General features: G+C 53.9%; 1 protein-coding gene across 4 annotated transcripts in view; it reads right to left on the reverse strand.

The window, feature by feature from the left end:
• Nucleotides 1–581: 581 nt before the first annotated feature.
• The window catches only part of DYSF (dysferlin), a 203,481-nt gene continuing 190,816 nt past the window's right edge, over nucleotides 582–13,246 (reverse strand). For all 4 annotated transcript variants that reach the window (XM_008699984.2, XM_040623327.1, XM_040623325.1 and 1 more), the window contains 5 exons: nucleotides 11,170–11,269; nucleotides 7,462–7,640; nucleotides 5,971–6,080; nucleotides 4,523–4,670; nucleotides 582–848 (listed from right to left, as the gene is read on the reverse strand). In XM_008699984.2, coding sequence (XP_008698206.2) covers nucleotides 810–848; nucleotides 4,523–4,670; nucleotides 5,971–6,080; nucleotides 7,462–7,640; nucleotides 11,170–11,269 — 576 coding nt within the window. In that variant the 3' untranslated portion in view covers nucleotides 582–809. The remainder of the gene's footprint in view (nucleotides 849–4,522; nucleotides 4,671–5,970; nucleotides 6,081–7,461; nucleotides 7,641–11,169; nucleotides 11,270–13,246) is intronic.

The raw sequence follows: 13,246 nt of genomic DNA on the forward strand, positions 1-13,246 counted from the left end.
CCCCTGTAGATTAAGCCTGATTCCTGCAGGAGAAGACAGACCGCAGCTAATGCTAAGCTTCGGACCACAAGAAAAAGGTGTGTTTGTACAGACCAGCTCTTTAAGCAGGGTAAGGAAGCAGAGCGAGGGAGTCACAAGAAATCCCAAAATTGTGGGGGATAAGGTCCCAGCCAAAGGTCCAGCAGCCATCCCTGCCTGGAGAGTGTCTGGCCCGACCCTTTCCGCGGGGATCCACTCGGATAAAGTGGATCCTCTTCCTGGGCATGGTCAAAGAAACAGAAGGTATAGTAACCGCCCGCCTAAGCAAAGCGCAGCCTGGGAAAGGAAGAGGAGAAGCCTAAGTGAGGAGGGGTGGGGGGAAGGGGAACGTCCAGGAGAACCAGAACAAGCTGGGTCTTTAGGCAGACCCAGCCTCAAAGCCCACCCACCCCGACCAGTCTTGTCAAAGGAGAACGTTCCACTCAGAATGCCGAGCCAGAGAGGGCCCACACCCCACTCACACCGCAGCCAGCCAGACACAGCTGTCGTCTACAGTCACACCTCACTCAGGTGCTCCAGGGACACACACGCCAACATGGCCCTGTGGTTCAAACTGTTTTATACTGAAATACACATGGGCTGATCCAAAAAGGGTTGGGTTGGGGGCGAAAGAAATGATGAAAGGAGGGTGATCCCAGGACTCGATGTCACCAGCTCTTGGAGCGTGTGCCAGTCTGTCTGCTTGCCCCTGGCAGGCTGGTGAGGCCTGGAGGTCCAGCGGAGCTCGGCTAAGCCGGGTGGAGAAGGCAGCCAGTCCTGGGCCGGAGTCCTCAGCTGAAGGGCTTCACCAGCTTCATGGCAGCATAGTTCTGGAGGGAGGGAAGAGGAGGGACACACGATGACAGCTGCCAGAGGGGCGAGAGCTGGGAAAGGAGGCTCACCTACTCAACCACCTGCCTACACCTTACCCTCCCCACCCCCCGCACGGCACTCAGCTCGACACCCCACTTCCCGGGGCTCTCGCCAACCACCCAAGCCCACACCCTCCTGAAAGTCTGCTTGCACCCTCCAACCTGGGGCCACGGCTGCCTGAATGGCCCTGTCTTCTCCCCCACCAACCCAAGGCCCACGTCCATGCTCCAGCCACCTGCCAAGAGGACTCTGATCATCCAGCGCCTGGTCAGGGGCAGGCCTGCCCTGGCCTCTTCCATCAGATGGGTGGCCTGAAGGCATGGCCATGACTCTCCCCAGGACCTCCCATGCATCTCCACATGGGAACCCACATGAGCTCATTGGCCACCACACTCCCATCCAGCCAACAGAGAGGGTTGAGGGGTGGGGTGTATGGGGATGACCCACCATGCAGGTTAGCACCAGAGATGGGTCACCCCTGATTAAGCCCTGCCTATTGCAGGACCGACAGGAATCTCCCCTCCCCACTCCTCCCCCCAAAAAACCATGAAAACACATACAACACAACACAAGGTTCCTAATTGGGACAGTATGTTCCCCAGCGCCGGCCCGGGAAAGCCAACTCTGGAAACAAAGCCGCCGCTCCTTCCCCGCCAGATCGCCTCCTGCCTCCCCACGCTGGCCCTGCTCCCGGCTGGCTCTCGGGGGGGGGGGGGGGGGAGCTGGGAGGAATCAGACAGGCTGCCCTCCATGTCCCCCTCCCAGGGCAATTTCCAAGAGGGTGGGAAGTTGGGCCAACTGGAGGGGAGCTGACCTGGCTTTAGGCCCCTCTCTACCAGACCCTCGGCCCCCAAGGCCTAAGAGCCAGGTGAGGGTCTAGGACCCACCAGGTGATCGGGCGACTTGGCTGGAGGGGAGCAGGATTTGCCCAGGTGGTAGCAAAGACCTACAAACAAACAAGGTCTGCAGCCTCAGGCCTATGCTGCCCCTCTAGCCCCGGACCCCTCACCTAGGATCTGGCCCTCACATGCAGCTCTGGGAGAGGGAAAGCAGAGTTGGTAGTTTAAAGAGGACAATTTCCAGCAGGACTCAAGGAGAGTGATGCCACAGTTGGGCGACAAGACAGGGGAGGAGCTCTCAGCAGGGCTATTGTTCAAAGAGCTTCTCTGCTCCTGCCCACAGGGCCTGGGGCTAAGGCTGCCCCGGAGATGAGGGACTACAGGCTGAAGTGACTAGAAATCTTCCCTCCTTCTCCTGGCCAGGTAGCAGGCCCTCCTTCCCTGGACCCCTCAAGGCCTGGCCTGCCACCCAAGTACCTGGCAGGGCAGGGCCAGCTAGGTCAGAGGCTGGAGCTAGTCACAGAATGGGTAGTGGTGACACTTGGGACCTGCCCTCCCCTTGGCTCTTCAGGAGAAGGCTGGTTTGATGTCAGCACCCCCAGGGAAGGCAAAAGAGCTCCCTTAACCACAGTGCTAGTCGCAGCCAGGCAGAGCAGTCCTAGCCCAGCCCCCTTCTCATGGGGTTGGGAGAGCCTCGCCAAGGTCACCAAGGACGTCACTGGCAGAGCCGGAGCCTAGCCAACGTCTGACTCTAAGCACAGAGCTTGGTCCCGCACAGCAGCGATTCGCAAACCTCGATGTGCCCAGTGCAGATTCTCTTGCGCAGACCTGGGCCAGTCCAGGACTCTGCATTTTAACCAGCTCCCTGGTCCTGCCGCTGCTGCCCCTCGGACCACGGCCTTGAGGAGCAAGAGTGTACGCCAGCTCTCCTCTCCCTCAACTCCCCTGGCCCGACCTCGGGATGGAGCACTAACCCTGTCCCTTGTCCACCGGCTTCGCTGCGTCTCCCAGGGAACCATGCTCCCCAGCGGTGCAGAGCTCATCACCTCCTTGCTCATCCCCACAGCACACCCTGTGCTTAACGGAGCCCTCACCTGACTGAGCAGCAGCCAGATGTACCCAAAATGAGAGGAGGGGAGCCTGAGGACAGGCCGGCGAGGGAAACCATGCTTCCCTGACTCAGCAACCCGGGCCTGTCCCAACGCAGGAGACACTAAGGCAGAGTCCTGGGCCCGAGTCCGGATCCCAGGCGGCCACATGGCACGTGCACTTCCATAGGCCCGTATGGGTGATTCCGTGATTTTATCTTCCTTTGCTTCAAGAGGGGCCCCCAAACTGCACATGTTTCAGGTAGGTCCCTGTAACCTGGGCCCTCCCCTAGCCCGCAGCCAGAGTTAGACAACTGGCTGCGACTCTCCCCGGAGCGCATTTCAGCAAGGCGCTCCAGGTGACCACAGCTGGCTTAGAGGGCCTGGCCTGCAGCCGGACACATCAGCCATCCTGGCTCTAGACCCTCCTTTGTCACTTATGGCCCAGAGAGCAGCTGGGGTCTGGACAGCTGGGCCAGATGGTCCCCCTGCTATTCCTCACTGTCCATGATATGAGGGACTAAAGGGGATGGCTTTGGGGTTTTAACCGTCTTAGGTAGGAGATGTGCGCTGCTCATAGAGGGCCTCGCCAGCCACAGTGGGAGAGAGCTCTCCATCCTCCTTCTCCTCCTGGAGGATTCACTAAGCAGAGAGCACATGAACACATAATTGTAATTCCCAGAGCAGACTGCCTGCTGTGGGGACAGTGCCCTTGGCCGGCAGCCTGGTGCTGAGCAGGACAGAGGCCCACAGTGGCCGGAACCGAAGACCAGGAGCTGTGCGGATAGCTGTGCAGCCCTGAGCCAGTCCCTTCCCCTCACTGGGTGTCCATTTCTTTGCCATTACAATCCGGGTGACATGGGGTTGATCAAGCTATTCTCTCTACTTTTATATCAATTTGAAATTTGCTTATGAGAGAGTTTTTTTAAAAATTAAAGAACATTAAAAATCAGGAATCAGCCTGGGAACCCTTCGAAGTCTGAAGTTCCAGAGACACGGTGGGGCGGGGGGCTGGAGCATCATTGGGGCTCCCTGATGAGCTGTGAGGGCGGGAAAGCACAGACAGGGAACAGAGGCCCTGCTACTCCTCCCCGGGAGGCGCCCAGTGAAGCCAGGGGTGCAGCCGCCCTCGCTAGAGTGGCCCCCGGGGCTCCTTCCCAGGCATCAGCTGGCTTCCTACCAGCACCACAACGTGCCCTGGTGAGAGGCTCCTGGGGCCACCTCCTGCCCGCCCACACCTTCCCCCATACCCACCCCACTGCAGGAGACAGGACGCACTCCATCAAGGCCCTCAGGCAGACCAGGGACCCTCTTCCAGCGCCAGGGCCTCCCTTCCCCTGGACCGCAGCAGGTGCCATTCTTATAAACAGGGGGGCCTTCCCTTCTGCTCTACCATCCACACCTACCCTTCCCTTCCAGACCCACTGCCTCGCGCTCCTTCAAGAAGGTTCCCCTGCCCACCCCTGCCCAAGGGGCCTCACCTTCTGCCAGTGTGGATTACAGAGCTAGGCACTTGCTGAGGACACCTATGTCTCCCCGTTAAAGGCAAAAACTCAGTCCCCCCGGACGAAGAGTAAGACTTCGTCCCAAGGGCAGGACTTTGTCTCTACCATACTGGGGACTCTCCAGAGTAGGGGCTCCGTCTCCCTCATCAGACCAGGGGCTCCTCCAAGACAGTGTCCGGGCCGCGCCAGGCCGCCTTACCGGGAAGGAATAAAGGAAGATACCCAGGAAGAGCAGCAGGATGACGAGAACGATGAAGAGGATGATGGCGCACCGGAACCGCCGCCACAGGATGAACTTCATGGTCTTGTACGGGGAGGTGAACCACAGGAAGGAGGTGTCAGGGCGCCTGGAAGTGAGACCCCAGAGGTCAGCAGGGCACCCCCTACCCGGGCTGCTCCCAAACCGCCCCGGCCCTCCACCGCTGGCCCCGGGACCTGCCCCCACTCAGGGCCGCCAGCCCTTTTCCTCTGCATTCCCTTGTCCTCCGGGCCTCTGCCGCATCGCCCGTGCTGTCCTCCTCCTCTCGGTGCCGCCAAGCCCTAGGCACCCTCCGAGACCCAGTTCTCAGCCACCAGCTCCCCTTCCTGACCCGGAACTTAATCACAGACTGGAGCTGTGGGAGGCGGGCGAAGGCGCGAGGGGCTGCTGCGTGAGGTGAGCTACGGCCCCCTGAGCCCCCGCTGAGCCAAACCACCTGCCAAGACGCACAGGGCTGCTCCGTGGTCAGGGAAGGATGGTGGGAAGTGAACCCGGAAAGCCGACTGTCTCTCACTCACAGCCGAGAACCTCAAAACCTTGCCCTAGGTCATCCGCCAATTCAAAGAGCACGCAGGGTGTCGTGTCTCAGTAATGACCTCACTGCGTGCACTGGGTCTCGCTTGTCCTTGCACCCAGATCCCAACATCCTTGGGTAGGGATGCCTCTCACAGCTCTGCCAGCCCCACGGCACTGGGGATCTCGCCAAGATAAAGTGGCCCGTCTGCGCCCAGTCTGACCTGAGCCGGGCTGTGGGGAGGGACCCACAAACGCAGCTCTCACCGCTGCCCCCACAGCCGTCCTCCTGCCCCCAGTAACTGCCCTCAAGGCCTCGACATCCACTGGATTGGTCTATATCCTTCAGGGGGCTATGAGGTAGGGAAGACAGGGATTCACGGATGGCCAAATTAAGGCTGGACGGCCATTTGAAAGCCACATGGACACCACAGGTAAGCCACGGAAGGCAGCTTTAGTCAGGGTAAAAACCTTGATTGGGCTCCAGAGCCGATCAGAACAGGTATGAGAATCCCAGCTTCCCTTTCCCAGTGGAAAGACCTTATTTAACTTGGCTGACATTGTTTCCTTATCTGTAAAATGGGGATAATAACAACCCAGCAGGGAAGGTTCCATACCACGACATATTTATGCCACATGACCACATGCTCGGCACACAACCAACACCTACCCGACAGCCCCTGCTTCTCGAATTAGCTGAGTTCCCCGTCATGATGACTGTCACCTGCCCCTAACTTACCCAGTAGCTTTGGGCAAGTCACATCCCCCTCTGAGCCATGTCGGCCTTATGACCTGTGCATGGCTATGCAGTGGGAGCCTCCTGGACCACCCCTCCCAGCCCCCTGGGCATCAGGGGTCAAGAGCTGGGCACTCACTTTGGGTCCTCGAGCTTGGGGTTCATGTTGGGTTCATCCCGGCCTTGACCCGCAGGCCGCTCTTCATGCTCACTCTCTGCTACAATCTCCAAGGTCATTTCCAGCTTGCCCTGAGGGGACATGGGGGACCTGATCAGGTGCACAAAGGCTCTGCCTCATGGCTTGGAGAGGAATTCAGGCAGAACAGACATAAGAGCCACTTTATTATGATTATTTTTTTAAAGATATAGGGTTGCTCTGATCACAAAAGCACCACTGCTCCTTGTAGACCATTTAGAATCTACAGAAACGTCTACGGGAGAACATCAGCCATACTTCCACTATGTGGAGACGAGTACCGTTCCTATTTTTATGTACTAGAGCTATTTTCCTCTGCAAGTACATGCGGTATCTCACGGCGTCGGTATCGTTCTAGAGCTTGCTTCTTTCATTTAGAAATATATTATGTTTCACTATACAATTATATATTCTTTAAAGTTTGCTTTTTAATGGCTGTAAAACGTTCTATGGGATGGTTGACCATGATTTACTTAGTAACCCACTTATTTTGGTTCATTGAGGTTGTTTCCAACTCTCTGATGTTATAAATAAGGGCTGCAGAAAACACCCCAGTGCCTACATTTTTAATTGTGTCTGTTTATTTCTTTAGGAGAGATTTATAAAAAGTGGGATGACAGAGTCCAAGGGCATAAATATTGTTAAATCCCTGGCTATATACTACCAAATTGCTTCCCTAAATGGTAAAACCATTAGTCCTCCCAGCAGAAGTAAAGGAGGGGTCTGCCTCTGAGTCTTCACCAGCAATGAGCATTTAGGGTTTTTTTAATGTCTAATTGAATAGGCAAAAGTGTTTTTACATTGAAAACGATTTCTTTAATTACTAGGGGGAATGAACCCTTTTAAATGTTTCATGGCCATTTGTACTTCTTTTGTGTATTATCTATGCAGGTCCTTTGCTGGTTTTTCTTTTGAGGTGCTAGTATTTCTTAATAAGTGTTAAAATTCCTTCTACAATAAGGGTACTTCATTTCACTGTCCACTTTAGGGGCTGGCCGGCTGCCCGCAGTTTCTCAGTAAACTGTCCGGGATTCACTTCCTCTCCAGAGGAAGGAAGGAGAGTTCTCCACGGTGTCGTGGTGTCATGGCACCCCTGAGCAGAGGATGGTCCCTGGCAGGCACTCCCCAGGTCCTCCACTGGAAGCCTGGTCCAGAGGGGAGCCCAGGACACAGATCTCTGGAGGCCAAGTAACAGAGCATAAATTACACGGGGCCCACAGAAGGTAAGGGTATCTTTCCATTTAAATAGGCTTCCTGGGATGCAAGCCTCAAGGAGCCAGTGTAGAAGGCTGGGAACGGGAAGAGAACCATGACAGTAGTTGAGGACAGGAAGAGGCAGGGTAGGAGACAAGGAGGGCGCCAGGTACATGCCCAGTGATTCCTGCAGAAGAAGCTAGCCAGGCACCTGCATCAGGCTGGAGGGAGCGCACTTACCGCCAGGATCTTCTTCTCACCGTCTTCTGCCACACAGGGCCACCAGCCCTTTACTGTTTTCTGTTCAAAAAGGGACACAAACCACTCCGGGTGGAAAGTGTCGTCCAGCTGGTCCAAGGAGCACTTCTCGGCTGTCTTGGCAGGCTTGGGCATGCGGTTGAGATCCAACTGCAACGAGCCTGCGGCCGAGAGGGGTCCTTTAGCAGAGGGTTCTCGACTGCTGCAAGCCTGGGGCTACCCTGGGGCTGGACAGTTCCAAGAAAACTGTCACCTCCTCCACTTGGATCTATGGGATAAGCCACGGGTTGAATCTCACAAACTCTTCATTTCCCCACCCATCACCTCTCGTTCCCCACAGCTGTCCATGCAACTCCCCACGCAGCCGTATGCTCAGTAATCTACTCCTACTGGTTCAACCTTCACAGCGCTTCCCACACGCTCAATTTCAGTTTCCGTTGTACAAATCCATTCATTCACCCATTGTCTACAGATCCATCCATCCATTCATTTTTTAAATTGCTTTTATTGTGGTATAATATACATAACATAAAATTTGTCACTTTAACCATTTTTAAATGTATAATCAAATGGCATTAATTACATTCACAACATCATGCCACCAATCACCACTGCCTATTTCCAAAACTTTTTCATCCCCCCAAACAGAAACTCTGTACCCATTAAGAAATAACTCCCCATTCCCCCTCCTCTCGGCCCCTCAGATATTCTAATCTCCCTTCTGCCTCTATGAATTTGCCTATTCTAGATATTTCATAGAGGTGGCCTCATAAAATATTTGTCCTTTTGTGTCTGGCTTATTTCACATAGCACGCTTTCCAGGTGCGTCCGTGTTGAAGTATGTATTAGTGCTTTGCTCCTCTTTGTAGCTGAACACTGTTCCGTGGGATGGAGAGACCACGCCTTCCATTCATCTGTCGATGGGACACTTGGGTTGTGCCCACCTTTTAACTATTGTGAATCGTGCTGCTCTGAACACGGGCATGCAAGTGTTTCAGTCTCAGTTTTCAATTCTTTCGGGCATGGGAATAGAATTGCTAGGTCATCTGGTAATTTCTGTGTTGGGATTTTGAGGACCTGCCAAACTGTTTCCCACAGCAGCTGCACCATTTTACATTCACACCAGCATGTCTGAAGCTTCCAATTTCTGCACTTCCTCTCCGACACTTGTTGTTTTCAAGTTTCTGCTTTTTTTTTTTTCTTTTAGAGCCATCCTAGTAGACGGGAAGTCCTACCCCACTGTGGTTCATCTGCCCATTTCTTCATCTGCCCCCCCCCTTATTCTCCAAGCAGCCATCTTTCTAGATGGTTTATCTACTCATCCATTTTATCCATCATCTCCCTGTATAGCTCCATCTACGTGGTTGAACCATATGAAAATGGTATTCAACTATCTTGACCTATAAAAACAGCAATTTCATGTGGTTTCATCTAATCCAATCACAACAGCATGATGAAGTCAATGGGATTGGAGCGTGAATTGCTGAAAGGATTAAGTGAAAGAGATAAATCTAAAAACATGTTTTCTGAGGCCAAATTAAAGAAATTCTTGAATACCAGGCAAAAGAGATTACATTTTTTTCAGCGTGGAATGCTCGGTTGCTGTAAGTATCCACCAATGGGGTCTACCGTTCTAGTTTTCGTTCTTTCCACTCATCCACTTATTTCCCCATCTACCCATCTGCGGGGATCTAACTATCTCCATCTCTCCACAGCCGCCATTTCTTGAGAACTACACCTATCCGTTAATCAGGCTGTCATTCTGTCCATCCATTTGTTCAATTCTGTATGAGCGCTCATCTATCCATCCGCCCACCCACATGTCTCTCCATCCCTCAAGTGTAGGTGAGTGTTTATTTCCCATTTTAAAGATGGTCCTAATATAACATTAGGAAAAATCAGGATACTAAACCGTGTGGGGGTGTGTGTGTGTGTGCGCACGCTTATACACAAAAGTACCCCAGTATGATCTACATAAAAGACTGCAAGGAAACATCATATAATCTCTGGATGGCAAGATGATAGATCTTAACTATTACTTTTTTTTAAGTAATAAATATTTTTAAAAAGCAAAATATGTAATTAGAAACACATTATGAAGGCGGAAAAAGAAACCTACTAAAGTTAAAAGTAGTCGTTTTGACGGCTTTATTTGTATTTTTTAAAACAAAAGATGAGCTCATTTTGTTTTATTTTGAACACCGTTTTCTCATTCAGTAAAAACGCAGCTTTCTTTGTTTTTCTTTTTAAAATTAATTTTCTGAAGCCTCACCTCATAAAGAAAAGGCTGATAGAATGATGCCCAAAAAAAAAGTTAAGTCTGTAAGCAAAAAAGACTCCATAAAAAAATTAAAAAGCAATTAAAAAAGTGGGAGGAATTACTTGTAATGGGTCCTTACTATGTAAAGAGCAGGCAGCCCTCCTCAGAGCGCCCCCTGCAGGGGCCCAGGGGCTCAGCAAAGACCAGATCACCTTTCTGCAATCCAGGGGCAGCCAGGAAGGGCTCCAGTGATCCATCCAGAGCCATCCTGCTCCCAAGTAGCAGAAAGGGCCGAGAATCCAGGACTCTTCTCAGGCTGCCTTTCTCATGAGGTCCACTTTTTTTTTAATTGAATTAAAACTCCCATCCCATAAAATGTAACCATTTTAAAGTATAAAACTCAGTGCCTTTTAGTATATTGAGTTGTGCCAGCACCAGTTCTAATTCCAGAACATTGTCATCACTCCCAAAAGAAGCCCCATACCCATTAGCAGTCACTCTCACTCCCCTCCTCCCAACGCCTGGCAACCACCAGGCTGCTTCCTGTCTCTGGATTTGCCTACTGCGGACGATTCATGTGAACGGAAGCATACAATCTTAGTCCTTTTGTGACCGGTTTCTTTCAGTTAGCATGTTTTCAAGGTGCATCCATGTTGTAGCATGGAACCATATTTCCTTTCTTTCTATGGCTGAATAATATCCAATCGTACAGCTAGACCACGCTTTCCAGGGAACTCTTAGAGTTGTGACAGGGCTGTTACTCACAGTCCCACCTGCTGGCCCCGTGCAACCATCCTCCTCGCCCCACGTCTCACCCCGTCTTTACCACATCCTCCAGCCCAGCACTCCCTGCTCCCAGCTCGGGTTTCTGCACACTTCTCCCCCACTGGAATCCTGCCTGGGGGCCTGGAGGATGGAGCCACGGTGGCTCGTTCACTCATCACTCAGGCACAAGCGTGAGGACTGACGAGAGCCCCTCACTTACTGGGCCCAGCTGCCCCATCTAGACAGGGGTTGAGGTGGGGGTATCCCGTCAAGGGTGAGGCCAGACAGTCAGCAACAGCCGGCTCATGCTTGTCCCGCCTTTGACCTGCGCTTTTCTCTCTTCCTGACTCCTACCATCCACGTAGCCTGGCGTTCAATGCCACCTCCACTGACAGGCCCTCAGGCACTCCTCTGTGCCCCAGACCGTACTTAGCACCAGGGAGCAGTGACCCTGAGCTCCCTGAGGACGGGAAGTAGGACCACTCCTCCAGCCGGCCTTCCCAAGAATGGCACATGCGCACACACACACATGCACACACACACACATGCACACACACACACATGCACACACACACACATGCACACACACACACATGCCCACACAAGTGGGGGTTCTGGGTCAACTCCCAGTGGACAGAACGGTGCTGACTGGAGACAGTGCTCACCCAGAAAGTCGTCAAAGGAGAACTTGTCATTGTCCCAGATCTGAAATACCACTCGTGCTGGGATTTTGCTCTCAGTCTTGTCCAGCCTCCAGAAAGCATCCTGGCCCAAAGGAAGAAGGAGGGAAGCAAGATTAGAGAGAAAGAGTGGTTCCTTCCAACTTGGAAGGCTGCCTGGAGGAGGCAATGAATGGGAGATCTCTTAGGGACTTGCCAGTGCCGGGTCTTGGCGGGAAGATTGCTAAGATGCCAGCGGACAGTGTTTGAGGACCCAGGAAGGAACCATGTAAGCTGACTTCACACGACATGGCTCCTTGAAGCCTCCCAGTGCCACGAGCAGAGGTTTCATTCCCATTTTACAGATGATGGAGCAGAGACTTGGAGAAGTTAACAATCTGCAGACTTGCAGAAGGTCTGACCGCTAGTAATAATATCAGTCTGCACTTCCTCTGTTCTAGCCCTTTGCCAATCTGAGCTCGTTTACCCTTCCAACAACCTTTAAGGGACATGCTGTCCTTACAGCTGAGGAAACCAGAGCAAGGAACTTGTCTGAGTCACACTGCCGAGAAGTGGCGAGCTGGGATTCAAACCCAGGCAGGCAGGCAGGTTCCAGAGTCTGGCTCTCACCTCTAAATCCTACTTTGCGGGGCGCCTGGGTGGCTCAGTCGTTAAGCGTCTGCCTTCAGCTCAGGTCATGATCCCAGCCCTACATCGGGCTCCCCGCTCAGTGAGAAGCCTGCTTCTCCCTCTCCCACTCCCCTGCTTGTGTTCCCTCTCTCACTGCCTCTCTCTCTCTGTCAAATAAATAAATAAATAAATCCTGCTTTGCCCCCATGCTCTTGGGGAACAGGTAGGCTGGCTGGGAACCTGGGGGCCCCCACCCCATCCTAGCTGTCACCAGAGGGATCCCCTGGACACACTGCTGTAAGGAGCTGACACTGGGCGACAGTAACCCCAGCTCCTAGCTTACCATGGCAACCCACCCCATCTTTACTCTAAGAGCTTGCTCTGGGGCAAATCAAAAGCCCCCAGTGCCGGGAAGTTCTCCACCCTCCCGCTCTCCCTACCCCGCTTTCCTGAGACCACTCAGCCTGGACGAGCCTTATCATGGGCTTCTTCCCACAGAGGCCTCGTAGAACCTCTGAGAGATAAGGATAGGCATGCTGAGGCCTGGGCTCAGCCCTGAATTCAGCCACGCTCAACCCAAAGGACTGTCCCTGGGGCTTTCCTGCTCATGCTTGTTCTCTGTCCTCTCGCTATAGCTTTTCCTCAGTGAGTGGCAAGGACTGGAACTGTTGTGACGATCCCGCAGACGCTGGAGGCCAGATCTTCAGTATGCCAGGTCCCAGCAAGGGCCTGGACCAAGTCTCAGGGGACAGACTCTACAGGGAGTCCAGGAGAGCTGTTGATCACAGAGGGTTTGCCTGCCCCTGGGTGCCCTGTGCCCACAGACTCGCTGTGTGGCCACCCCCGGTCACGCAGACACACAGAGCTCCTGGACCAAAAACCCTGCCCTGTGAGGAACGGTCACCTTGCAAAGCACACCACTGCAGCCTGGCCCGCTGCCTGATTTGGTGAGGGGCTCGGGCCCCCAGCTGGCCCCCGTCTGGTACCTCCCCTCTTCCGGGCCCCAGCCCTCCTGCAGGTGCCTCCCTTCTCTGGCGGGGCTTTTATGGCCAGCTCCGCAGGCCCGCCTGCACAGGCCGCCGGCATCCTCCATTCCTCTGGCCGCCCGGTTTATGGGCTCAGTAATGAGCCAGAGGTTCAAACGGCCCCTGGTGGGAGCAGCTGGGCTGGAGCTCCAGCCTGGGGAATGGCCCCCCAGGTCCCAGGCGCTCATTATGCTCCCGGTCTGGGCCCTTTTACTAGCTGTTTATTTGCAGGGTGGGTGCCTGACTTGCAGGCAGGCCCCAGTGGGTGTGCTGGGCTCCAGGTGGGGAGCCAGGCCAGGGCAACCAGCGGTGGTTCAAAGCAGCCGGATGAAAGGAGACCCTTGTGCTTTACGACAGTCTCGTCTGGTTTAATGGGGTCCCCAGAGGGCCTGCCTGCCAGAGGCCCCGAACCCCTCGGCAAAAGCCTG

The sequence above is a fragment of the Ursus maritimus genome, unplaced genomic scaffold, assembly GCF_017311325.1.
Source record: "Ursus maritimus isolate PB19 unplaced genomic scaffold, ASM1731132v1 scaffold_6, whole genome shotgun sequence".
Lineage (NCBI taxonomy): Eukaryota > Metazoa > Chordata > Mammalia > Carnivora > Ursidae > Ursus > Ursus maritimus.